A 27,695-nucleotide genomic window follows, 5' to 3' on the forward strand; every position below is an offset into this window, starting at 1 on the left:
GCCAATGACAGAGGGGAAGAGAAAAGTCAAAATGGTAGTAGTCACAGTGGACTACTTCACTAAGTGGGCAGAAGCCAAGCCCTTGACAAAGGCAACCACCCAGACCATCAAGAGCTTTGTATGGAAGAACATAATTTGCTGTTTTGGTCTCCCCTACGCCATTATCATTGACAATGGCAAACAGTTTGACAACAAAGAGTTCAAATCATTTTGCTCCGCATTCAACATCAAGGTTTTCTTTGCCTCTCCTGGTCATCCTCAGGCCAACGGGCAGGTCGAGGCTGTCAACAAGACCATTAAACATACCTTGAAGACCAAGCTTGATGCATAGAAGGGAAAGTGGCTTGACCTCCTACCCGAAGTCTTATGGTCCTACCGGACGACTTGTCGATCCTCAACAGGGGAAACCCTTATTCCTTGGCCTTTGCTTCTGAAGCCGTCATCCCAGTTGAGGTCGGACTTGACTTCTACCGCCTCGACACATTTCAGCCTGAGCAAAATGCTGACCAGCTAGCCCTAAGTCTCGACCTTGCTGAGGAGCTTCGGTCCCAGGATGAGCTACACAAGTATGTCTACCAGCAACGGGTCACTCGGTACTACAATTCTAAAGTTAAGCCTCGCCACTTTCGAGTGAGGGACTGGGTCCTGCGCAGCACTACCTTGGCCAAAACAGGTGCTCTGAAACCTAACTGGGAAGGACCATATGAAATCATTGAAGTCGTCCGTCCGGGCACATACAGGCTTCGTGCCACAACCGGCAAGGAACTAGACCACCCTTGGCATGCCGAGCACCTCCGCTACTTTTACAAGTAGACACATGTTGTACCCCCCGAGGACTTTTTTCAATTTCATCTATCTTATATCGCTTTAATAAATGAATGTCCTACCACAGACACATTTTTTTTCAAAGTGTTAATTGTCTGTATGGACCCCCGGCCCATTAGACATCCGACCCTACCCATATCCGTACCATGCATTCAAGGGAAGCTAAGTATCATGCATTCAAGGGCGGCTATGGAGAATGCATTCAAGGGAAACTAAGTACCATGCATTCAAGAAAATTCCACAATACCATGTATTACAAAGAAGGACATTCTACCCATAACGGGTCGGACACCCTCCAAATCATCCAAATATCATCAAGTACAAACTTAATAATCAAAAGAGTTTGCAATTTGGCACGGGCCACATCCGACCCGACCATATAACTCAAACAAAAATAGGGCGATGGTCCGCCCACCCCTGCCCCCGGGCATGTTTGCTTCAAACATTTATTTGGGATCCTCTCCCATGTCATACTCCCCACCTGTGGATGCTCCATCCTCGGACTCTTCCCCCTGGGTACCTCCCTCTGGGACGTTGGCATGCCCATCATTACTGCCAGCCCTTAGCAGACCACGCACGCGGTCCCAGTCAAAATCAGGGCACATCTCCTCCAGCCCTAATTTGCAATCGCCAAAGCCCATTGCATAGCCGCTGTTATACTCATTGTCCAACTCCTGCTTGGCTTGGCTCAGCTCCTGCCCGTACTGCTCCAACTCTTACCTAGCCTGGTCCGCCTCTTTCCTGGCCTGCAGTAGCTCGGCCTGCAACGCATTGTTCTGGCCGACCAGGGTACTGACCTTCTCCTCGGCTGAGAGCGCTCTGTCCTTCCACACCACGAAGCTCGACATCTCTTCCTTCATCTTCTCCACCGTGGCAAGGACACTAACATGTGCCTGATAAGTAAAATACAGTGCCTGCCAGGTCGAATGTCACAACAATGTTATCACATGCTATAAAGTTTTAACTTTGGACATCTCATCATGATATACCACCATTCCTTACCTGGGATTGCTCGGAAAAGGCCTGCTGCAGAACAAATAGAGGCTTAGCACCATCGCCGATTACCCGGTCATCCCTCCCTTTCTTCAGCGACCCTCCAAAGTCTGTCACCGCCTGCTGTACTAGACGATCCTCCTCTGGGACCGGATCAGACACATTAGCTGCCCTCTTGCCCTCTCTCCCGTGCTTGGCCACATCTACTCCAGTCTTTCTTTTCCTCCCAGGAGAAGTCACCTTCGGAACAAGGGTGTTGGTAGACCCACTATGCCTGATATCCCCAGGCACCGACGCACCTCTACTTGTATTCCCTTGGGACAAGCCACTCCCGGCCAACAACGCCCCCATCATCAGCCTCCTCTGGGCAGGCGGGGCAGGACCAACCGGTCTACTTGTCTTCTTCGTATTGGCCATCTTCACTGTAAGACAACAAAACCAATGAGCACAAGTTATTTTCTCATCAACCAACACTTCAAGAGGGGAAGTACAGAAAATCACCTGGGGCTCCAAAGCCGTACTTGGCCAACTTCTCAGGAGACAGGAGGTATGCGGCGCTCAACTTTCGGGCAGGTCGACTAAGCAACCTCCGCACCTCTTCCACACTTTCTTCCGACAATGGCAGCCTCTCCCACTCACCTCCTGCAAAAACAAACAACCAAAAATTACTATTAGTACAAGCACATTGTCAGCTAATAATTCAAGTGTACACAGACCAATGCATCGGCTCAACCAGACAACCTATTATGTGAAAATTTGTTGGCACTCTATTCATGGTCATCCTTTCACTCCGACCGAATTCCCAGGCTCCACTCGCGAAAAACCATTTTTTCTTCCAGTCCTTGTGAGCATCTGGGTGGCCCACCTGTATTTGGCGAGTCGTACTATCGGTGAACTGCCCGTTTGGCAATTGCGAGCAGTACACCCACCCTCGCAAATTGGGACTTGACTTAATTTCAAACAAGTGTGTGAATTGAGCCATACTCGGGGCACCATACCCCTCATCTCGGAACAATACATACAACCCAATTAATGTTCTCCAACTATTGGGTGTTAGTTGAGCTAGCGCAATTCCCAACTTTCTTAACATATATTGGAAATAGGGATGGAGAGGAAGTCTAAACCCATGGTGAAATTTTTTGGCAAAACACAAAATATGCCCATCCGACGGGTCACTCAAGACATCACCCTCTCCTGGGAGGCTCAGATGGATGTAATCGGGAATTTGGAACTCCACTCTCAATTTTTCAAGCTCCTCTTCTTTCATCTTATTCTCACATAGCCCATTCACGGACCAATACGTCCTAGGTACCCTGTGCCTACCCACATCACCACCACTTGTGGGCGTTTCTCTGTCATCACTGTCCTCACTACCAGTGTCTTTTCCTTCACTTTCCCTCACCATGGACAGGCTCTCTTGGACGGTTTTGAGCACTTTGCCCACCCCCATGTTTCCACACCCCATCCGGGGTCGGGGCACACTTGGCCTCGTCGGTGTCCCATCACTTGTAGACGCCTGGTCGGACTCTCCATCATCCATGGACTTGTCCTCCCTTAACGAATCGTCTGAGGAAACTATGGACTGTCCGACCCCACCACACCTGCCCATCCAAGACAAACCAAAAAATCAAGATGGGAAGTGCTCGAAATACCAAGGCAACACCATGGACATATCAGATTACTACTGGTTTCCCACCCCTCATATGTGCTCTTCCACCCCCAATTTCACAACATTCACCCTATCACTTTCCAATGTTCAGCCACCAATCATGCACATATCAATATTCACAAAATCAAATCAACAGGAAGAGCAATCACAACCCAAGCCTTACCCATATTCCGCGGCTTCCACAGCCCACACAGGCTCTGACCTACTTATGTCAGCTCCTATGTACCTGGTCAACAACAACAAAGACACCCAATAAATTACAAGTCTAAAAATGAAGGCTTGTCGCCTACCCAGTGCTCCGCACGGTTCATACCCGCTTGCCCCTACTCACAATTTCCACAATTCACAATCACAATTCAAAGGTCCGCATCGGGTTGCACAATTACAATTTCTCACAATTCAAAATTTTCTAAGGCAACATCAACAATTCAAATGGCTAGGAAGAATTTCAAAGTGCCTACCTCAAGTGCTCGGCACAACCTCTAATTTTTCGACCCCTTTGGCCCAAGCCGCTGCTGCCCGAGCCCACGCCCAACGAGCAGACTCACGCACCACCGCGCAGCAGGTTAGCCCAGCAGACCCGCGCACTACCGCGCAGCAGCCCAGCCCCGCAGACCCGCGCCCTCCACGCAGCAGCTCCGACCAGAGCACCCGAGCAGCTCATTTCCCCCCCTGCGCAGCAGCCCGAGCCGAGCACCTCACAGCCCGAGTTGAGAAGCCTTTCTAACAGCCACCCCCCTCCGAACCGCCAGAGCTGACCAACTCCTCCGAGCCAAACACCTCCCCCCGAGCCGCGCCGCCCCTCCGCGCAGCACCACAACCGGCCTGAGCCCACCTTCTCACCCGTGCAGATCAGCGTTGATCTGCACTCCGCCCCGTGTCGCACTCCTCCGACCCGAGCCCACCCACCTGCCCGAGCTCGCCCCCTCTCTCTTTCTCGATCGCCTTCCAAGCCGCCGCCAAAAACAGCTCCAGCCCAACCTCTGCCCAGCGCAAAATATCCAGCTCGAGCCCGATTCGATCTGAGCCCACTGCGAAGCGCCTCCGACCCGAACGTTGGCTTCTCGGCTCCGCGCCGCCGACCCGAGCACCTCAGCCAATTCCTCTGACCCAAGCAGATCTCCCCCCAACCCGAGCCCTTTTGCTTCACTGCTGTTTCCAAACACAGCTGAGCCTTATATTTGGTTTTCCCCTGTTTCAAAAAAAAAAAAAAAAAAACACATACATACTCTCTTAATTCTCTCTCTCCAACACACAAAAAAAAAAAGGGGAGAGCTGTGGGTGTGCAATCTTTATATTTATGCTCTACCATTTAATTCCAGATTCTCATTTACAAAGGGCAACATCCCACCATTACGGGATTCACTGGGATTTCGTGAAACGTCTACTGCTCGGAATACAGAGTGATCAAAATTCAAAAAAAAAAAAAAAAAAATCTTTCATATGTAACCCCCCAAGCTTTCCTACAGTACATCTTTTCTTGCTAAGGAACTTGGGGGACTTCTGGACAGTATCTTAAGCAGGAACAAGTATGTGACACTTGTCGTTCTGCTCGGACTTCTTTGTGTACAAAGTTCTCAACCAAGAAGTATCTTTTGCTTGGAAACTTGGGGGACTTCTGTTCGTATGACTAATCAGGCATAACGACAAGTCACATAAGGCTTAGCATTATGTCGTTTGGGTCTAGGCCCAGAGGATAAGCCCCTCCTAAGTTCCTGGGCTCCTGGGCACCGACTTCTTAGGCCCAAAGACTAAGCCCTTCCTGGGCTCCTGAGCTCCTAACCCTTGACATCTTAGGCTCCGGCCTCATAGGTCCTGACCTCCTCGGTTCCGGCCTCCCAAGCTCCAGCCTCCTAGGCCCCGACCCGTGTCAACTCATTCGGATCCACGAGACAGGTGACACGTGGCGCTCCTACAGTGCGAGTCATTACAAGGGACACGTGTTATCACCGAATTGGTTGACACTCTTCCAAAAGTACTATAAAATAGGTACTTTCTTGTCACAAAAGGACATTCAATTATTACTATACTATTCACTCACTCTGCTCACAGATTCTCTGAACACTGACTTGAGCGTCGGAGGAGCTTCGGCCGGTACCACACCGGTGCCCTTCCCGCTCACTTTTGTGTACTTGCGCAGGGTGCATTGGATATTACTCTTTCTCCACTATTCACTAGTCGGACCCAGCTACCTGTTCCTAGCCCACTTCGACGCGTCATCCACTCAGTGATGGGTCAACGGGTCCACGTGGTTTGACTCGACGTTGACTGCTTTACCATTTTTCAGCATCAACAAATATATAATTAATTCCAACATAAGAGCCATCACATGGAAGTCTTCGTTGCTTAATGGCCTAATTAAGGGATTGTTGCAGTTTGGATAAAAAGAACGGCAACAACATTCAAGATAAAAAGTCAAATCAAATTGCACAAAACTGATAAAATAATGAGTGATTAGAATGATTGTAAATAGTAGATTCAATTGAACGAAGTCTTTCAAATAAGAGATGATGTACATCATGACTTAAATGATTTGGGTTAATCGTCACATGAAAAGAGCTATGGTTTGTACTTTCTAGGGTTAAAACGATTTGGGGATGAAATTTGTTTTTTTTCCCCGTAATTTAGATTTTTAAGATTCATAATAAATTAAGGACAAATTAGTAATTGAAAATTTTGATGTTAAAAGTAAGGCATAAATTCAATTTAGATACATAACTATATATGCTATTTCAATGGGGTCCACAAACTTTCAAATATACACCTGATTTATTATGTAAATTGAAAAATGAAATTTCGTCCATCAATTTATTGAGATATCAGTTAAATGTCAGTTTGGCTTTTGCTAACGGGGATTAATTGGCGACGTGGCACTAACTCAGCATACATTTCCTGCCAAATGAGCAACACATGTCCGTTTGACACGAGCCCACACACTCATCACCTCTTTCTCGCTCGTCGAATGCTCTCCTGACCATTTAGTCTCCCAAAAACATCACGTTTTCCCCTAAATTCGAATATAAATCCCTCACTTGTGTTCAACGAGCGAGAAAGAGATGATGAGTTTGTGGACCTGTGTCAGAGGTTAGGTGGACTCGTGTTGCTCATTTCCCGCCAAATGAGCGACACGGGTCCACCTAACCCCTGACACGGGCCCACAAACTCTCTCTCTCTCTCTATTATTATTAAATTGTGGGCCTGTGTCGCTCATTTGGCGGGAAATGTTTGCTGAGATAGCGCTACATCGCCAAGTAATCCCAGTCAGCAAAAGCCAAGCTGTCATTTAACTGATCTCTCAACGAATCAATTGACAGAAATTCATTTTTCAATTTAGATAATAGATCGGATATATATTTGAAATATTTTAAAGTTCATGGACCCCGTTGAAATAGCTTATATAGTTATGTGTCTAAATTAAATTTATGCCTAAAAGTAAATAATGTTATGGGGCTATGCTCTTAAGCGGGGATTACCATGATTTTCTTGATGTGTTGTTTGCCCCAAAGTAACTGTATTCAGAATATGAGGCTGGTCAAGTTGCTTTTATTGCAGGAAGATTGTGGTATGATAGGAATCAGATAGTGCATGGTCAACGTGATGAATTGGCGGGTGTTTCCCTTGAAGTCAAGTAGCTATGTGGCTACATGATGAGTATTAGCAAACAAACACTCAGTTTAGGACTAGACAAGTTGCTGGTCATTAAACATGGCAACCTTCAGGTATCATGATGTAATTTTAATTATCGAAAAATGTTTGGGTATTCAAATTTGAGTATTAATTTTGTACTCATCATCAATCACATGAGATTATGATATCGTCTATTATTTTTTTTCTTACGATGAATCTCATCACGAGGTCATATGATTAATGATGAGTACAAGGTGATACTCAAAATTGAGTACTAAAACAGTGTCTTTAATAATTTACTTAAATTATAACACATGTAAAATTATTAATATCTAAAAAATTAATTCTTAAACAAAATTTACATATATTATAATTTGACTGAATTGATAACATTACTCAGCAGTTATACACAATAATTTTTTTTTTTTTGAGCTATAATTAAGATATCATTATAGAATAACTTATATCACACAAGAGAGAGAAAGAAAAGAAAAAGAAAAAGAAAGAGATACAGAGAGAGGAGAGAGATAGAGAGAGAAAAAGGGAGAGGTGCCAGCATTACTCTATTAATAAATGCACTCTCTTCCGCCGTAGAAAAAAAAAAAAAAAATTCTTGTACACGATTAGTAGGAAAACAAAAATAAAGGCTTCTACATGGACATGCCGTACAAGACCATTCCAACGATACAACAAGCGACCGACACCGCGCGACGAGGAGACTTGGTTTGACATTCAGGAATCGCGTGTCCAATAGCTACGGCATCGGCTTTCTTTTGTGATACGTGTTTATGACTCCAGTCTATAGAGACCATTCGACCAAAAAAAAAAAAGTCTATAGAGACCTTGATTTTATAACTGTTTTGTTTATTCTATTTTTATTACCAGATTACTCATTACTGATTTGCTCTAATTATAATAGGAGAATTATGCATCTGGATTCTGCTAATTATTACCACTTTCCTTAAATTTATTATTACTTACAAATTAAATTAAAAAAAAAAAAAAAAACTTAAAGAAAGAGAAACACTGTATTACTAAAGAAAGCATCTGTCTCTTACATAAAAAAAGAAAAAGAAAAAAAAAGAAAGCATCTGTCTCTCACATGAGTACAGTTTTCAGATCTGTCAATTCTGAAATCCTTTGTCCTCGGTCGATCAAATGGTACATTTTCCTTAGCTTAAAAAGTCAAATGATTGCACAATCTGAGGAGATGAGCTGTGTGACTGTGTGAGATAGTTTCTTTTTCTCTTTTTTCTTCTTTTCAATTTGAATGACCCTTTTTTTCATATAAACTATTAAGCAGTTGGTGAGATTCAGCCATTCAGTATAAATCCACACATGGCCCATGGGTGTTGATCAGAGACCTGTTGTTCAGTGTAACATTAAACTTGAAGAAAAAGCAGTGGAAATCAGGTGCCTCAGATCTAAACAACCAGCAGACTCTGATAGCCTGATACCAACATTCCACCACACACCCACCACCACTCTCACTCTCTCACTTCCATTCATTCATTCAAATCTTTCTCTCCTCTCTCATTTTTGACTGTTGTTTTCAAGGTTGAACATGTTAGCTGTGATTTCTCCACCTTATCCCCCACATGCTCTGAATAAACCTTCCACATTTCTTGCATAATCTTACTTTAGTTCAGGACAGCAATATACATGTTTCTCAACTATTGGGTGCATTTTGATGTGTGTGTGTGTGTGTCAGTCTTGAGCTTTTTTGAGGATTCTTGGAGTTTGAGGATCTGGGTCTCCTAAAGATTGGGGTTTTCAAGCATTCCTGTTGGCATCTGGGTCTAAGGTACCTTAATCTCAATCTGGTTATTAATGGTTTTACAAGTTTCTTGAAATAGAGCCAAAAGGGTGTCCAAGAATCTTTCCAATCTGTGCAAATTTTGGGGTTTTTCTTTTTTATGATCTTGAGGTCCTCTACAAGATATAGAAAGAAAATGGTAGCAGCAGGAAATGGCCTGTTCTACCCAATTATTGGATTTGCGTCATTGGTGGCTTTCATCTACATGTCCTTTGGTGACTTTAGGCCGAATTTTCATCAAGAACCCAAGTTGGGTTTTGTGGAGAGGAATGGGACTCAGTTTATGTTGGATGGTAAAGCATTTTACATTAATGGATGGAATTCTTACTGGTTAATGGATCATAGTGTGGATGAATATAGCAGACCCAGGGTCCGCGAAATGCTGCAAGCCGCTGCGAAAATGGGTCTTACCGTGTGTAGAACTTGGGCCTTTAATGATGGTGACTACAATGCTCTCCAGATTTCCCCTGGTCGGTTCAATGAGCGAACTTTCAAGGTATTAAGGGATTCATATATTTTCATCTTTTTGTCTTATATTTTGCCGCTATAGATGGGCAGTTTTTTTTTTTTTTTTTTTTGTAGGAAACTTTAGGCTTAGGATTTCATGAACAAAAATTTCGACCTTTTTTCTTTCATTTAGTTTGATTGAGTTCTGAACTTTCTCTTTGCTCATGTTTGGTTTTCTGGGTTTGCTTGAGTGGTGATCATGTTTTTCCATATGTTGACATGAATCATATATCAGTGGTGAAGTTTGCAACTGAAGTAATAAAATTACAGTTCCATATAAGAAGGTCAATGAGAAATTCTAGTACGAACTAAATGCATGCTAGTGCTCTGGAGATTCCTTGTTGATAGAGATTATATTGCTTTTTGAAACTGTGAATAACACAAAACAAAAACTATGTATTCTGGAATTTAGCGCAGTTGAAAGAAGATCAGTCATGTTTAGGTGTTTTTAACAGTATAAACTTAACACAAAATGTTTTGGATTGTTATGTGGTAAAATTTTTCCAATTTGTTATTCTTCTGCTCCTTCTAAGTTCTTTTACATTCACGGTTTTCTGTACTTCAATTTGAAGAAGCACATACATGCCTATGAATTTATTCAGATAGCCATATTTTTGTTAATATCCAGTAGAATTCTCTATAAGTTTTTTATATGTTTGTCTTGCTGTGACAATTCATTTTTAAGGCAGGATAATCAAAGTTGCCCATGCTACACATATACCTACAATAAAATGCTTTACTATTTCATTTTTACTAATGTTTTTGTTGTCTCATTAAGTATCATTGCTTAGCATTTCTTCTCCATTTCTCATTCTTCGTTATAACAACTTGATTTGGGTGACAGGCTTTGGATCATGTCATTGCAGAAGCAAGACAGCAGGGAATCCGGTTGCTTCTTAGCATAGTTAATAACTTGCAAGCATATGGTGGGAAGACTCAGTATGTGAAGTGGGCATGGGAAGAAGGTGTTGGTTTGAGCTCTTCCAATGATTCCTTTTTCTTCGATCCATCCATTCGCAATTATTTCAAGAATTACGTCAAGGTACTTTTGTTTTGTTAATTTTCTTTGCAGAAAAAAAAAGTTTATTGCATTACTTTTAAAAGTCATTTTGAGACATCATAAGCCTAAATTGAATGGCTGGAAATCTCTTTATATTATGTTGGGTAATAATATTATAATTTATTTACAATTTTTGTTCAACAATTTTATAGTATGTCATTGATATGTTTATTTTATATTGGAAAAGGGAAAAAAACAAATTTTGGGAGTCATGCTGTCTTATATTATACTTAGGTCCACCATAAGTCCTTATGTTGACATGAAGGCAGGGTATGGGGAAAAGATTTTGTTGCCAAGACGACTTGCTACTTTTTTTTTTGAGAATAAAGAAACTTTATTAAGAAGAGCTCACAACTGTACAATCAATGGACAAGGAGTCCATCAACTTAGGTGCAACACAAAATAAGAAAAAAACAGCTCTTGCACCACACCCTTTCCTCTTGACTAAACAAATCAAGTCCAAAACTAACTAATTGCTGCCCTCCAATCAAGTAGAATGGCAAACAAAGACACTACCCTAAAAACACTAGAGACTGAGGCCCAAAAAGATGACCAAAAAGAAACTGACTCCCACAATGGACAATGGCAAACTGACTTGCTACTCGATTATACTTACTGCACATGTGACAGGTTATGTAATGTAAGCTTTTTGGTTGCAAAGTGGGGATTGGCCAAAGGTATAATGACTAAGAATGCAAAACTCTGACTCTGAGTGTCATGATCAACATGAAAAGATTGTACTAAAGCTACATTTGATCTCATAGAGAAATATGTAGATTGAAAGGAAGAGCTTGAAATAGCTTTCTTTCTTGGCCTTTGTAACTTTTTTGCTTCCCTTTCTGTGTTCTTGCTGAGATACAAATGGAAGGATCTAATTGTGTGCAAGATCATATAGTAGTGGTAGCATGAATTTTAAAGCATTCTGGAGGGAGATTGTGAATTTTAAAGCATCGAGTAAAGGTTAATAGGATAGTGGCAAATAGGATTGAGATACAGGTGATATCACTGATTCTGGAAGCCATTTATGAAATTTAGATTCTGGAGAGCATGTATGTGACTCGCTAAAGAGATTGATTGTTATGAGATAAATGATTTTGTACCTTGCTGGTATCCTGAAAGGTCACCGCTTTCCTTCACCTATACTTTTTCCTAAAATAACATGCATTCCCAAGAACCTTTTTTTTTTTTGTGCTTAATTACAGCTATGCCTCTGGACTGTTCCCACTTTATCCCATACATCTCTCTCTTCTCTCTTATCTTCCTGCTATGGCTGCTTCTCTCTCATTTATCTCATCACATCTTCATCTTCTTGATTACTTGGTCCAGCTTTTCCAAATTTTCAATTCTTACTTCTCTTCATCTGAATTTGACTACAATCTACCCATTTTGTAACACAAATAAAATTCAGGTTTCTTCTTCGTCTTCCCAGTTCTAAGCCTCTTCTTCTATTTTCTTTAGGGTTAGGTTATATTGTATGGGTTAATGCTGTGAGTTGTTGCTTTCCTGTTAATGCTGTGAATTTTTGCTTTGCTTTATTTTATAAGTCTATTTCGCTACAAATTTATAACAAGGAGCTGCATTCATGTTTCAATATGACCCAGTTAATTTATAAACTGGTGATAAAACTACACTTTGACATTGTAACGCCATTCTAAAATATCAGAATCCCAATTTCTTCTGGAAGTAACAAAAAATGTGTTCAATTGTTCATGGACCAGACAAATGAATAATAGAAGTGAGAGAAGAGAGAGAAAAGAGAGAAGAGAGATTAGAGGGAAATGTTGAAGGACCAAAATTCCCATCAAAATTTTGTCACATAAGTGCCATGCCAACAAGGCTAACAGGAGGCTTGGCAGAGTTGACAGAATGAAGTTTTTTTAAACAAGGGGAGTAGCTTAGGGGACAATTCAGCTTTGGAGGGTAAAGTGAGAAATGGGACATAGTTGAGGGGTATAGCCATAATTAAGACTTGGTTTTAATTGCTTTTAGGTGCTACAATGATATAACATTTTTAACCAATTCTAATTCATTCTTTTTTTTCTCCAGACTCTCTTAACAAGGAAGAATACTTTCAATGGAATTGAATATAGAGATGATCCTACCATCTTCGCATGGGAGTTAATAAACGAACCCCGTTGCATTACTGATGCTTCAGGCGACACTCTCCAGGTATGCTGTTTACTCTTGAAACTGCTATCTAAGAGATCTTTTAATTTGCTTGTAAATAATTTCTTAAATCCTTTTATGGTCGCTAAGTTTTCTTGTGGAACTTCCAGAATTTGGTATATGTGAAATTTGATGTTTTGTGGGCCAAATAACACACTTTTTTCCTATTTTACTTTATTTATTGCTGATACAAAGGTGTATGATAGGATCACCTGCATTGGTTGTGCCTACTAGAAGGGAAGGATTTCGAGTTTCAGGAGTTGTGTCTACATGGTGGACTCCCTTTATTTGAATTTTACCGTGTTCTTTCACAAAATATTCTCACTTTCACTGAAATTCAGTCAGAAATATCTTAATTATTTGAGACAAAGCGCAGTTCTAGTTGAACCTTCCTTTAACTTGCTTTTGGTTTCTTTCTGATTACCCTATTAGGAAAAAAATAGTAATTAATAAAGAGCGACTACTTCTTCTCATTCTTCTCTTTCTTTGGCAAAGAGCTTCTTATTCTAATAACTTGATGGTTCTTAATTTTTATCGTTTGCTTTACCAGTCAAGGCTTTTTTGGGTGGGGTGGGCAGGAGGCTCTGTCACTTCTCCTATCTGAATATGAATTTGATTGAATGGCATACTATTGCAGGATTGGATTGAAGAAATGTCAACATTTGTGAAATCAATTGACAAGAACCATCTACTGACTGTGGGCCTGGAAGGATTTTATGGTCCTAAAAATCCCAAGAAGTTGACTGTAAATCCAGAAGCATGGGCATCCAGACTTGGATCGGATTTTATTCGCAACTCTAAGATCCCAAATGTTGATTTTGCCTCCGTTCATATCTACCCTGACCATTGGTAAGTATATGCATGTCGGTTTACTTTACGTGAAATTTCTTGAGTTATGAGGGAATTTCTCACGAAAAAAAAATACGAGGGGAGTCAAATCTTGCATACTTATTAAAATATGTGTGTATATATATATATATATATATATAATGATGATCTCTTGCTAGATATGTGACATGTAATGTATCCAGATTGTGAATCAAGACTTCAAATTCAGACATGATTCTAGTTAGTGGAACGGTTCTAATTCACAATCTAGCAACATAACATGTATGTCAGACGAGGAAATTACTCTCCTCTCTCTCTCTCTCTCTCTCATATATATATATATATATATATATATAATAAATATCGATACATCTCAATACATCTCTATGCATATAGGGAAATGTTCTCATACTAGACTTAATCTGAAATAATGATTAGGTGGATTCTTATTTGAATGTGTGGTTCAAAGTGACAATGTGATAACATAACATGTCAGGCAGTTTGGTAAGAGGATATTACTTTTCTAAATTATATTAAGTATGTAGTTACTGCTCACCTATTCTATTTGAGTAGATTCATTTGGACATGTAATCCAATCCTTTCTATCCTTTAGTTCAGCTCCCAGGCTACCTATGCCCCCAACCTCAAGTCTTTCATAATTCTTTGAAAGAGATTGTTCTCTTGTATTTTTCTGATTGTACATCTAACCAGTATTCACTTTATCCTTACTTCTTGGGTAGGTTTCATGATCAAGAATTTGAAGACAACCTGAAATTTGTCTCCAAGTGGATGCTTTCTCACATTGAAGATGGTGACAAAGAACTGAATAAACCTGTCATGTTCACGGAATATGGATTGTCAAACCTGAACAAAGACTTTGATCCATCTCAGCGTGATAGATTTTACAAAACTATTTTAGACATCATTTACAAATCTGCAAAGAAAAACCGTTCTGGGGCAGGTTCTTTAGTCTGGCAGTTTTTTGTTGAAGGAATGGATGAGTATAATGATGAATTTGGGATTGTTCCATGGGAAAGGCCATCTACATATAAGCTGATAATAAGACAAACATGCAGGTTGGCTAGAATCCATGGACCAACTCAAGAACAGCGAAATTTGAAAGAGTTGTGTTCACAAAAGCAGTGAAATGCTTACTTTCTGACCAAAAACAAAAAAGAAAGCTTACCTTTTTTAGCAGAAAATTTCATTTCTTTGGCGGGGTGAAATATGATCATCTGTTATGGTTTGACGGTGTTTAAAGGAGGAAGCAGGTTTTGAGTTTGTACCATACACATTATATGATTTCATCTTAAATGAATTAGATAAGTTATAGAAACTGTCATAAGTTGTGTTGTTTATCAATCTTTTCATGAGAAAAGTGCATATTAACAACCAAATAGTAACTCATTTGAATTATTAAATAGGTTACTTTTCTTGTAAGCAATGGTTATCTGCCATCCTGAAACTATGCTTAATAGGACACCGGTAGGATTGGCAGCTCTCTTATAGGTATCATGGCACTAGCTCTCTTGTATTGACACTGCTGTATTATTATTTATACTGCCCCATTCATTCTGGTGGGGTCTTATCTCATAACTTGAAAATTTTCTCTAGCAGAATGCATTTTGCAGCTTTTAAGTGAAATCTACACCCAAATGGACTGATTGTGCAAACAATGAGTTCTGTTCTCTTTTGGGCCAGTGCTTTGAGGACTTGACATTAACGTTTCACTGGTGCTACCTATGAATGCATTTTAGACCTTGATTTCATTCAGTAAAAAACATGAGGCATCATTGTCCAATGTTTACTCCTTCACAACAAATGCAAAGGCTTGAACTTTGAAGAAATATTCAAGCATCAAATTTAGGCTTAAATTTGTACTTTTTAATGGAATTTTTTCCCAAAAAAACCTTTTACTGCAGAGGCGTATAGGGTTGAGTTTGAGATGACCATTACATATATGTTAGATGGACATCATTGCACACTAATATAATCACACCTTAATTCATGAGAATAATGATAAAATGAATTGACAATTTCTGCTCTGCACTCCAAAACCAACAGATTTGTATACAAAGCAGTGTGTTTTTTAATCATAAACATCTGAACAAAAACAATAAAAAAAAAAAAAAAAAAAAAAAACGACTACATCAACATTCAGCTACGGCTTGCCAATCTAGGCGAAGTCCTAGTCCCACTTGCATTACCAGACACGGTTTGTTTATTCTCTTTCACCTTGTTTTTACCCTTGAAGTTGCTACCCTTGAAACTCAACTTATTTACCTCCTCTACCACCTTCATCACAGACAGAGTCTCATCATCCACCTCCAATTTCCGACTCCTCCGAGTTCTTGAAGCCACGGACTCCGACGATCCGCCACTCAAACCCTTCGCCGGGCTCCCACTGCTACCCCTCTCGCCCTCCATAGCCACCTTATCAAACTCATCCGCCAGCTTCTTCACAAGTCTCTTTTCCTTCACAACAACTTCTTCTTCTTCATCATCCTCATCATCATCGTCTTCATCGATCAGGGCCAAGAATCTACGGCGCTTCGAGGCCACCGGAGCCGGAGGGGGCGAATCATCGGAGGCAACCCTCTTGCTCTTGCTCTTCCCCTTGGGCCCCACAATTGCGGCAGAAGAGGAATCCGCAAGTTCTTGCTTCAGCTTCTTCTTCTCGATCTTCTCGCGCTCGGCGCAGAGCTTGCCGACGTTGCCCTCGATGCGGCCCTGGAACCGGAGGCGCTTGAAGCTGAGGCCGCCCATGGACCAGTGGGCCTCGTGGGCCCACGAGAGCAGCGGGTCGAGGACGGGGGCGGGCGGGTCGACCCGCTCGTCGCTGAACTTAAGGTCGGTGTAGTAGCGAGGGCGGGGGAGGCTGGAGCCATAGAACTTGACTGGGCTAGCCACCTTGAGCTTTAGCACCATGGCTTCTGCTGCTGCTGAAAAACTAGGCTTAGCTTTTTTGAGAATCTCTCTTTCGGCTCTTTTGGGAATTTTCACAAACAGATTGGGGTCAATAGAATTATGCAATTGGGTATTTTTCTAAGGTGGTTATATAGCAGATGGCGTGGCGGGTAAATACTGGCGGGAATTGTTTGGCGCTCAGCATTTTGGCGCCACCATTTTGCCGCTAATAAATCTCAAAAAAGTTTAAAAATTGGACCCTTTGCTTTTTTTTCATTTATTAAGGGCTAAAGTTGACTTTTGATTCGTTTAGTTTGAGCTAAGTTTTACTATAATTCCTATAGTTTCAATTGTTATGATTTTAATTTTATAATTTATAAATTATTGTAATTCAAAGATATCTTAACATTTTCAATATCAAATCGTTAAATTTATTGTGTTTTTGGTCATGTACTTTACAAATCATTTCGATTTTGGTCATGTTAAGTATATACGTAAAGTTGTTAGATATACTGTTGTTATTGCGTATAATTTAAAATAATTATTTTTAAAAATTTTAATTAAATTTTTTGCCTTAACAGTTAATTTACATTAAAACAAATTTAAAATTAACATTTCATTATTGGTTGAGGCTATTAATAAAAAAATTGGGTACGAATAGCGGCACCCAAAGAAAAATGAGGAATGTTATTCATCTTCTCCATCCACCTTCTCTACTGATCTTTTCTTTTATTATTCTCATTGTACAATGTATTTTCATGATCATAAACGTGTATATCTTTTAGATAATTATTTAAAGATTATCTTTGCAAAAAATCAACTAAATTGAAAATCGTTTAATCATATAATCATTACAAATAAACTAACCGTGAATCAAATTATTACTAAATCCGTTGGTTTATTTGATCACAGTTACATAACTAAATGATTTTCGATTTGGTTGATTTTTTGAAGAGATTATCTTCATAGTTAGATCTAAAAAATGAACGATTTTGATCATAAATTTACACTACAAAATGAGAATAATAAAGGAGAAAGTCGGTGGAGCGGGCAGATAACATTTCCCGAGCAAAATTAAGCCTTTATTAAGTGCAACCGCTCAAACGACGTGGTTTTGGTAGTTTCACTTGCGCAAAATGCTTCAGTCGACTTCAGTTCTGGATATCTGAGTTTTGGCTCACCTGAGTTCACTCTCCTCTTCCCGTTTCAGCCGACGCCCGCCGCACCGCACCACCACGTCATCGTCGCCACGACGTGTTGACGCTTTCTATCGTCTCCAATCTCCACTATTGGTACTGTATGTCTCAATTCAAACTCGTCTTTAGATTTATTGTGGTTTTTATGGTGTTTTTGATTGATTAAATTCATTGGGTAATTGGGTAATGGGTAGTATAATTATATAGAATAAAAAATCTACAAACGCTCTACGGGTTTGTATTCAGCCTTTTGTTTTCTCTGTGGTTCAATGAAGTGGATGGAATTTTAGCTTCGCATTTGTATTGATTTTTCTCAAAACTATGCTTTTTCGCTTTTGGTTTCTTATCTGAATCTTAAGGGTCAGTTTCTCATGTAATATGTGATATATATATATATTTATATATATCGGTACTAGAGCTAGTCCTGCTTGGAAATTTTCTTTATCTGCGTGTATATGAAGTTTTGTAGAGCAGTTCTTGCTGCTATTAACTATAACCTGTGAAGTAGAAACCATTTTGATAAAAGGGTTTCTGTTTAACAAGTAAATGGTGATACCCCCATTATGATAAAATCTGCGCTTCATAGGCCAAAACCACTTTTAACTTAAACCTTTCTCACAGACTCACATTCATGCAGGGGCTAGTTTGGTCAGAACCATAAACTCACCGAAAACTAAATGGCCACAGTTTCAATCTTAGCATTCTCAGCGCTACACTCAATCTCTATGCCCAGAGATCACCGTTCCTCGGCAATTGTGAGCTCCTTCAAGCATTTGGCAGCCGAGGAAAACTGTTCTCAATTGGAGTTGCTTTATAACACCAATGCCTTGAAGGCTTATAGTATAAGGAGGGCTAGCTTTAGCTTCCATGCTGTTGAGAAGCACTCAAAATTGAGGACATTTTCGGTTGAGGCAAACCAAATATCTTCATTACAAACCCACCAGGGAACTTGGGAAGATCCTGACGATGGCAGTGGCAGCGAAGATGAGGAAGGAGAAGAAAATGACTTGGATTTTCAAAGTGAATGGGAGGAAGAAGAAGAAAATGGTGCTCCAGCTTCCACTGATGTTGAGACGTCCACAACCAACAAGTATGAAGAGGATCTTGTGAAAGGTTTGTTATCCCCTTTTATGGTCTATTCTAATATCCTCTTACATTTTATTTTCTATTTTCTTCATATTCACTGTATTCACTGCAATGGGCATTATGATCTTACTGGAAAATTGATGGAAAAAGAAATTAATTTTTCTAACTATTTTTATGATTTCTTAAATATAGACTTAATGACAATGTTCTCTTGGGAGACAATCTGACATGGTGGGGTTAAGATTCACATCTTGACAACATAATGTGCCAGATTGTGAGATTGTTTGACAAGAGAACATTTCACTTGACTTAACCATGTTAGCTTGCAATATTTGCAAAGCTGTTCCTGTATGATTATTCACTTCTGGCTGATGATTTGCATTTTAAAATTCCCTGGTCATGTAGATCTTAAAAATACCTGTTTGACATTTTTCTTTTTTAATGTTGTAAGTTACTAGTAACACATTTTGGGCATCTCAGTTCCTGACTTCCTGATAACCACCAAACATCTATTATTGGTATTTTCTGATTATTGTAGAGGTTGAACAGCTCTTGAAGCAAGAAGAAAGAGCAATTTTGCAAAAGCATGCGGTTCCCAACATGGAGAAAATATCAACTGTAATTTTTTATTTTTTTTTTTAGATTTTCAAAATTTAGTTCGTAGCAGTCTGCTGCTGCTATTTCCTACCTCCTATAGTACAAATTATTGCTAAAATGTAGATGCAGCAAATTAATTGAACTGTTTCTTTCTTGCTAAAGCATTACAGGCTTACAATTGTTAATAAGAAGTCAAATATGCAAATAGAGACTGGTTTGCCTTTGAAAACTTCATTTATTGCGTCTTGTACTTTTATTACTCAGGAAAAATGGAGCCCAGTACATACTCTTGCACTATCAGGGATGGTTACTTTCATGGACAAACTACTTGAAGATTGTATAGATATTGACCTTGTTGATAAGGTGAGTTTTATCTATAATTGAATCACCATATCTGTCTTCAATTTGGTAGCATCCTGTAATACCTGGATTAGTAAACCTCAAATAATTTGGTGAAACAGGATGGTGTAACTGCTCTTCATACTGCAATAATAGGCAAGAAGGAGGCTATTATTAGTCATCTTCTGAGAAAAGGCGCAAATCCTCATGTCAGAGATGGGGTAAGGATAAGATATTCCTTAGTATCTATCTCTTGGTCCGTTTTTCAAAACTATGGGTTTCTAATTTTATAACGTAATAGGATGGCGCAACACCACTTCATTATGCTGTTCACGTTGGCGCCAAGCGGATTGTGAAGTTATTGCTCAAATACAACGTTGATGTCAACATTGCAGATAATGTGAGTTTGAATTTCTAAATTTCATAATGCTTATGTCCAGTTGATTGTTTAGTTTCTTTTTGCTCAGCTTGTTAACATCATTACTTGTATTCCAGGAAGGATGGACTCCATTGCACATAGCTGTTCAAAGTAGAAATAGAGATATTGCAAAAATTTTGTTAGTCAATGGTGCAAATAAGACTTTAAGAAATAAGGTAAAAGTAAAAAGTTTAAAACCAACCATTTATCATGCTAGAGATGAAGCAAGGGTTTTTCTACTTTTTGTTTTTTCTGTAAAAGTGAACTAAACATAGCTGCTCACTGTTTCAGGATGGCAGAACTCCCTTAGATCTGAGCTTATGTTATGGGAAAGACTTTAAGTCGTATGACCTCGCCAAGTTACTGAAGACAGTGCCGGTGGACAGAAACTTTTGATGTCTAGAGTTGAGACAACTTTTAGGAGAGAATATACAGTCGATTATGTTTTTTAGTATCTGGTGTTACATTGTTTCAAAAATCCTGCATCCAAGATGGTACGAGATCTAGGGGGAAGCTAAAAATACATGGACGGGAAATTTGTGGACGGAGAGAATATATCATGAAGCAAATTGGTTGAATGCAGGGTGTACAGGAAATATAAACTTATTCTGGATGATCTATTTTGCATCAATTAATTTCATGGTTTATATGTTTGATGGTATGGGAGTACAGGAGCTATTGGATGACTTGCTACATTTTGTTATGGGGAAAAATTTAGCAAGATGTGAGACCTTGAAATGATCATTTCTGGAATTTGATTGGACACAGAGGAACCGGTAACTGAAAGAAGTAACTATACTCGAAGAAGGAAGACGAGTCATAAAGGCAAATATCTAACGATTTGAGGATGCACATCTCAACCGAATGAACGAATTTTTCACATTTTTTTTTGGGGCCAATGAATTTTTCACACTTAGGTTGTGTTTTTGAGATTCAGATTGAAGTTAAAAAGGAAACTCTAAGAAACCAAATCAGAAATTGAACCATTGAAGTCAAATTAGCAAAGTACCTTGGGGGATAATTTGACTTTGGTGTTGACCTTGAACCAAGCGTTTACTCGAAGCACCCACATGGTTAGGGCTGCCCTTTCGTTTGGTTTTTACCGAACCGACCGATTACTGACCAAATTTTTTTGGTTTGGTATACCGATTTTTACAATTCGAAACCGAAAAAATCTAAAAAAAATTAGTTTGGTTTTGGTAAAAAACCGAAAAAAGTTGGTAAACTAACCGATTACTGAAAATTATTACTGAAAGAAACCGAATTGATTATTACCGAAAAAATCAAAATATATATCCAAAAAAACTGAAACAATTATCGAAATTTAGTTATATATACTTATATAATATTATATAAGAAAATATAATTGTATAATGTTATCATATTAATATTATAAAAAATGTCAGTTAAAATATAGAGTCATTCTCTAATAAGTAATGCATATATATATCTACTCATATTTATTGGTATATATACATACTAAATTAATAGGATATGTACTAATACATATTATTAAACTAATTATACTAGTATATATTATTAGTGTATTACTAATATTAATATTATTGCAATTAATACTAGTACTATACTAAACTACCAATACTACTTGTGCAAATATATATTCATCAAACATTATATTATTTTATGCATTATATTTCATTAAATTTTAATTTATATTGGTATATAATAATTAGTATTATTATAGTTAAATCGAAAATGAATCGAAAATATACCAAAGTAAATCGAAAATGAACCAAAGATATACTGAAGTAAATCGAAAATGAATCGAAAATATCCGATACCAAAATTACCGAAATCGAACAAAAAACTGAAATTTACCAAAAATTACAGAATAAAAAAATACCAAATTTTTTTGTTTTGATTTGGTAAGCTCTAATACCGAACCAAACCGACTCCCTACACATGGTAATGGACAAAGAGACGTGGGGTTGACCATAGGCTTGATTTATCTTGCTTACCAAAAATATTGTAAAGTACACCAATGAATTTGGTGGACCCCACAATCTAGAATTTGGCACCAAAGGCCAGTAGGAAAAGCTCATGACCGAACCTAAATTATAGTCGAGGAGTTTTAAACGCTGCATATGTTTATTCCATGCTCACAATAACGTTAATGTGTCCTCTACCCACTGTTCCAGAGTTTGATTAGTTATAGATTGAGTCACATCCAAAGTGGACTTGTGAAAAGTGGCAAAGATGTTTTCAATACTATTATCAATTCATAAGAATTGGCAAACAAAGAGAAATAGTTTTCAGCTTGATCAATCACTCATTATATACTTAAACATAAAATCAGAACCACTTACAATGACGGCACCTGTGGGTTAAAAAAGAATCAATGGAGCAGTTAAAAGTAAAAAAAAAAAATGAAATAACTTCGGCTGCATACACCAACATCCATTCATAGAAAAATAATCACGAAAGCCGGCGACAACGACCATTAGACATTAATATCTGAGCGCTTTGATCGGGCAGTACTGTTGATTTCTGTGTAACCAGTATGGGCAAATCTAGGAAGGTTGTAGTTTTCAGAAACTGAAACTGGCTGCTGAGGATAAAGTGTGGGAGGTGGTGTCAGATTGCGTTGTGCTGGAAGAGGAGGGAGCACCGGGTACTTGTAAGGGTTGTCACGTAAGCTGCCAAAAGGAAAATTGGTAAGAAACATTGCTTCTTTTTGGTCAGAAAAAACATAATGATCTTCAAACACAGTAAGACAACAAATTGGGAGGAAGAGGAATTGATGGTGATGAAGACTATGGTTATAAACAAGTTCGTGAGAAAATGTAACTAGCTGAAACTACCTGGTATTCCTGTAGGAATGATCCTCATCAGTCCAATTTTCATCTACAGTCTCTGCAGCTCTTTGAACTGGAGAAATAGACCATGGATTTTGTGCAGGTAAATCATCGGAAAAATATCTTCTCCTGATCAACTGAAACAACCAAGGCAAAAGAGTTGGACATCTTTCTTAAGACAAGAAAAATAAGCTAACATGAACAAGAACACAAATACAGACCGTACGGAAAAATTTCATCACAGCTTCCTTGTCATATCTTGCTTCTTTGGCAGCCTGTATATATTCAACGGACCATCACATATTAGTATAACTACAGCCTTAAAAAAAAATTGATTAACAACCATTCCTAATTCATGTTGCCAACAATTCCCTCACAAGATACTTGTGTGTAATCATGATGACACATGATGTTCCCTGACAGAGCAATTGAACAATTTTTTATATAGAAAACATACTTTACTGATAAAAGTCAATAGTTACAAAAAGTTTACCCAACCTTGGACAATAGGTCCACAATGTAACGAACCTAAACAAACTTAGCTTACTTCATCCAGGAATTGAACTACAAACTTCTCTCTAACTACAAAGGACTAAAACTAACATGCTCTAGACATGGCCTCAAAAAGATTATCGGCATAAAGATGAGCTCAATTGTCTTCCTGCATGTTAAATGCAATCACAACCGACAGATTTGTTAGATGCTAACTTACCATATCCTAATTTAATTTTCATCAGTCATAAAGCCTACAATGACAAGAACCAAGGAGAAAAAGGTGGGGAAAGAAAACGAAAAATTAAAAATCCGTTTCTCACCGCAACAAGGCCTCCAGTACTCGGAAAACTCTCAGTCAGTGGAATTTCCTCACTGGATGGAAGCAAACCTTGCTTCTCCACCCAGTGTCTAGCTAAGTCAACTAGATTGCCACTGCTTTCCCTTCTACCCTCTTTTGCCTCAATATCAGCTTTGTTACCAATAACGATATATGGAACAGGAAGGCCACCAGGACCTCCAGATCCTAGAGGAGCCGAAAATGTCCCAGTTGCAGCAATCTCAGCTGCCCACTTTTGCAAGCCAGTTTTTGTCCTTCTTTGGGAGAGATCATGAACAAAGATTACACCTGTACAGAAGTTCAAGCAAGAGTATGAGCTGAAAAATCAAAGGTCTGCTTGCACCATGTTGGTCCCATTGCTGTTGATAGGAAGCAAAACACAAAAAGAGATGTCTGAATACTGTAAAATAAGTCGCCTACCATCATAATGGTGATAACCGTATACTGCCATGACTTACCCAAATTTTTACTAAACACTTCTCATCCTCATTTGCATCATTACTACATAGAACACGCATGCATCAAGAGACGCATAAATGTTTAACCCACACACTTACAAACTCAAGCAAGGTTGGTTTCTATATTAAAGATATATATCAAATAACTTTTTTGATTAAGAGATATATAGTCAAACAATTTGTCTCCCCGCAGCATTTTTAGATTTAACATGCATACTAGTTACCAGGAGAATAAGAAGCTAATAGAAGGAGAGAGGTCCCAAACCTACCATTAATTTGAGAATAAAAAAGAGACCGGCATTCTCTGTATCTATCATGTCCAGACACATCCCATAGTTCAATAAAGAAATCTCTCTCAGCATCACCTTTAATGTTGCTTGAAGAGCTACCAGAATTTCCATAACTAGTATGCTGAATTAAAAAAATGGTAAAGACTTAATGAAGACTTGAACATCAGCAGTAGCTCACAATATCCCCTTAGAATCAAAGTAATAGCAATTCTTACCTTTACACCAACTGTACACCCTACTGTCTGAGGAGGGCGAGCGACGGAAGAACCTTTGACAATCAAATGAACAAGAGAAGTTTTTCCAACACCTACCAACCAATAGATCAAAATCTAAAGATGTTGAAATTTATAATTATAAATGAACTTATGAGATGTAATGGACAACAAGGCAGAGATTGGAGAAAGACCATCCTCCATGCATGCATTATACAATTGCACTTAAGCACATGCGTGAATGTTAAATTATAGATTCAAAGGGTTGCATTTCAGCCTACCAAATACTAAATCATCCAGCCCAACATCATAAACATGTAACACATTGTTCTTCTAGTTGGATATGATAATATACTATAGCAATCAAGCATGTCAAATAACAGATCTTGATACAATTACTTGAAACTATCATTTTTTTTTTATAACAATTACTTTAAACTAACACATATATACAATTACTTGAACATCAAAATATTCAATGCTAATTCAAGATCAAATCAGGTAAAGGTTCGTTCAAATCTGGTCAACATATGTCAACATCCAATGAGGCATTGATCTTTCCTAAAAGAAAAAATTAGTCTCCAACATAACACCACCAATATCATTCTTTAATCCCTTCAATTCTACAACCCACATCTAAGAATACTATGCAATCTCATCCACTGATACTCAAGGATATACAATAAATTTCAAAATTCTTATATAAAATGTGTAGAACATCTATTAATCATGTTCCGCAAGTTACATGTCAAAGCCATTCTCACGTGTCACTTAAGTCCCTGCATTAACATTATTTTGGCATCACATGAAACAAAAGTTTTTTCACTCTAACAGTTGTACTCAATCCAAAACTCTTTAATTGAACTAACCCGAAGAAGCAGGAATCACTCTGATCAGAACTGTACCCAAACCATAATGACGGAAATTTGATCCCCAAAGTTTTAAGCAAATTTAATTCTCACTACCCATATTCTTTATACACGAGGTTTCACTAATTATGAACCTCATTAAACAAATACAAGCATATGCAACATAAGCCAAAGGCCCAAAACAAACCAATCAAAATTTGCAAAAACAAAAATATAAATAAAAAATGAAACAAAAATACATAGAAAGAGAATTCTACAGTCAGAATCAAATACCTGAGTCGCCAACAACAAGCACTCGAACTTGCCCACAAGGCGGTCCACCACCGTTTTGCTCTTTGTTCTCCCTCTCCCGGTCCCTCCAGAACATGTTGTCCTCCAAACCCTTTCAAACCAAAATCACCTCAAAATGCATACAAAATCAAAGACCCCTCTCCTTTTCTCACACATTCGAGACCCATAAATCAAGTCCCATCAAACAAATGCAAGAACCAACAATTTCTCCAAATGGGTACCCTCAGTTTCAATCTAAAATCCATTTCACATCAAGATCAAAGCTCGAACCATAAAACCAATTTCTAAACCGAAGGACCCAAAGAAAGCCCTACTCAGGTGCTCAAGAACTAAAGCCTAGTTCCACCGACAGAGCTGGTGATCAAATCTTCAAGATACCTCTTTGTAAACGCAGAAAATAAGAACTTTTAGTTGCAAAATCAATAACTGGGTCATGAAATAAGAACTGGATTTGGCTCCAACTTCCGCGGTAGATTTTAAGTAGTTAATAATGAGGACGATCTGAAAGATGGGATATAATAAAGAGGTTGATTAATTGAAGATCGTGATCATTCTTGTTTTAAATTCCCTTTTTTTGTTTTGGCTTTTTTTTTTTTTGGTTGCGTTAAGCAAGTGAAACGGTATACAAAATTTGGATTTTTTTTGTTTTTCTAGGTTAAGTCCGAAAATAAAGTGATAAATAAGGAGAGGGGTTGAAATAAATGAAAGGGAAATTTTCATCAAATAACCCTTTTTAATACCAAAATTATTTTTTGATTCTCAGCTCCAAAATTAATCTTTTTTTTACTCTTTGAACACTGTTTGGACCAAAACACCATTTACGTCCACATGGTCGACATGTCAATATCGACTAAAAAATTAAATTTAACAAAAATGTCAAAAAAAAAAAGGGAGAGGATGAACATAATGAACTGGTTGCAGCACAACTTAAAGCGGTTGTCGCACCATCTAAAGTAGATGTAGCACCATCTAATATGACGACTATTTATCAATTATTAGTCAACCATATGTCGACCATCGAAATCTCATATTTGAATTTGGATTCCATTGATGGTCAAGCTTTGAAGGTAAACACGATGAAACTTTCAGATCTCTGGATCTAACAAGATGAAACTTGCAAAGCAAAAAAGTTATTTTATTATGTTAATTTTTTACATCAATACAACACGAGGAGATTGTAAAAGACCCAATAAGCAGATTCAACAACCCAGATTTAATTAGCTTCTTGAAATTTTTTTCAAGATTCAATATAGCTCATTTTAGCACGTACAAGACTCAATAAGTAGCACGAAAGTATAGGTATTGGGACCAAACCCATTTCTCATCCATTCAAAATAGAACACCAAAGCTTGATCTTGTGGTTTTCAACGAGGCCGCTGACGGTGGAGAGAGAAGAAGAGAGAGAGAGAGAGGTGGGATAAGATCGAGAGAGAGGTGCGATGAGATCAGAGGACAGATTTGATCATCTTTGTTCTTTGCTAGTTGCAGCAACTCTTCAACTTTAACAACTTTTTAATCTATATAGGGTTGTGGTCGCTGGAGAGGAAGAGGGAGGAGGGGAGGTGGGGAGAAGGGGATCAGAGAGAGATAGAAAGAGAAAGAAGAGGTTTGTGGGAGAAATTATGAAAAATATATAAAGGGTAATTTTTTCTAAAGAGTAAAACAAGATTAAATTTGAGAGTGAGAGTCAAAAAAAGTAGTAAGTTTGGTATTAAAATGGCTTATTTGATAAAATTTCCCTAAATGAAAATGCCGGTCCACTCTTCAGTTTAGGAAAAAAAACGTTTTTAGTCCCTACGTTTTACTCCGAAAACAAATTTGGTCCATGTGGTTTTAAAAATCTACATTTAGTCATTGTGTTTAATGTTATTTACAATATAAGGACAATTTTAA

At 38.5% G+C, this 27,695-nt stretch overlaps 5 protein-coding genes across 7 annotated transcripts; 3 read left to right on the forward strand and 2 right to left on the reverse strand.

Annotated features, from left to right (window-relative positions):
- The first annotated feature begins 366 nt into the window (after nucleotides 1-366).
- Nucleotides 367-813, forward strand: LOC147286467 (uncharacterized). The gene has a single exon (XM_086240773.1). It carries the CDS (start codon nucleotides 367-369, stop codon nucleotides 811-813), a length of 447 nt encoding a protein of 148 aa, XP_086096899.1.
- A 7,381-nt stretch (nucleotides 814-8,194) lies between these two features.
- On the forward strand, nucleotides 8,195-14,931 carry LOC147286468 (mannan endo-1,4-beta-mannosidase 2-like). Its single transcript, XM_086240643.1, has 6 exons — nucleotides 8,195-8,275; nucleotides 8,418-9,426; nucleotides 10,282-10,479; nucleotides 12,544-12,666; nucleotides 13,301-13,512; nucleotides 14,232-14,931. The coding sequence occupies exons 2-6, from the start codon at nucleotides 9,031-9,033 to the stop codon at nucleotides 14,635-14,637; spliced, it is 1,335 nt and encodes a 444-aa protein (XP_086096769.1). The 5' UTR covers nucleotides 8,195-8,275; nucleotides 8,418-9,030; the 3' UTR covers nucleotides 14,638-14,931.
- Nucleotides 14,932-15,648: 717 nt separating this feature from the next.
- LOC147286469 (microtubule-associated protein) lies at nucleotides 15,649-16,501 on the reverse strand. The gene has a single exon (XM_086242357.1). It carries the CDS (start codon nucleotides 16,417-16,419, stop codon nucleotides 15,649-15,651), a length of 771 nt encoding a protein of 256 aa, XP_086098483.1. The 5' UTR covers nucleotides 16,420-16,501.
- Nucleotides 16,502-17,530: 1,029 nt separating this feature from the next.
- Nucleotides 17,531-20,695, forward strand: EMB506 (Ankyrin repeat family protein). 3 transcript variants are annotated; one of them, XM_086241405.1, is made up of 8 exons: nucleotides 17,531-17,695; nucleotides 18,232-18,707; nucleotides 19,219-19,298; nucleotides 19,542-19,640; nucleotides 19,739-19,837; nucleotides 19,918-20,016; nucleotides 20,112-20,210; nucleotides 20,326-20,695. In XM_086241405.1, exons 2-8 carry the CDS (start codon nucleotides 18,272-18,274, stop codon nucleotides 20,428-20,430), a joined length of 1,017 nt encoding a protein of 338 aa, XP_086097531.1. In that variant the 5' UTR covers nucleotides 17,531-17,695; nucleotides 18,232-18,271; the 3' UTR covers nucleotides 20,431-20,695. The 3 variants fall into 3 exon arrangements, with proteins under 3 accessions (XP_086097531.1, XP_086097532.1, XP_086097530.1); XM_086241406.1 differs by having other exon boundaries at nucleotides 17,531-17,690; nucleotides 18,216-18,707; XM_086241404.1 differs by having other exon boundaries at nucleotides 17,531-17,690.
- Nucleotides 20,696-22,338: 1,643 nt separating this feature from the next.
- On the reverse strand, nucleotides 22,339-26,397 carry LOC147286471 (small GTPase LIP1-like). The gene is made up of 7 exons (XM_086241577.1): nucleotides 25,785-26,397; nucleotides 24,646-24,737; nucleotides 24,410-24,551; nucleotides 23,666-23,970; nucleotides 23,072-23,125; nucleotides 22,857-22,987; nucleotides 22,339-22,691 (listed from the first exon to the last, which is right to left on the reverse strand). The coding sequence occupies exons 1-7, from the start codon at nucleotides 25,876-25,878 to the stop codon at nucleotides 22,496-22,498; spliced, it is 1,014 nt and encodes a 337-aa protein (XP_086097703.1). The 5' UTR covers nucleotides 25,879-26,397; the 3' UTR covers nucleotides 22,339-22,495.
- Nucleotides 26,398-27,695: the final 1,298 nt, after the last annotated feature.

This window comes from Dryas octopetala, chromosome 4 (genome assembly GCF_963921425.1).
Source record: "Dryas octopetala chromosome 4, drDryOcto1.1, whole genome shotgun sequence".
Lineage (NCBI taxonomy): Eukaryota > Viridiplantae > Streptophyta > Magnoliopsida > Rosales > Rosaceae > Dryas > Dryas octopetala.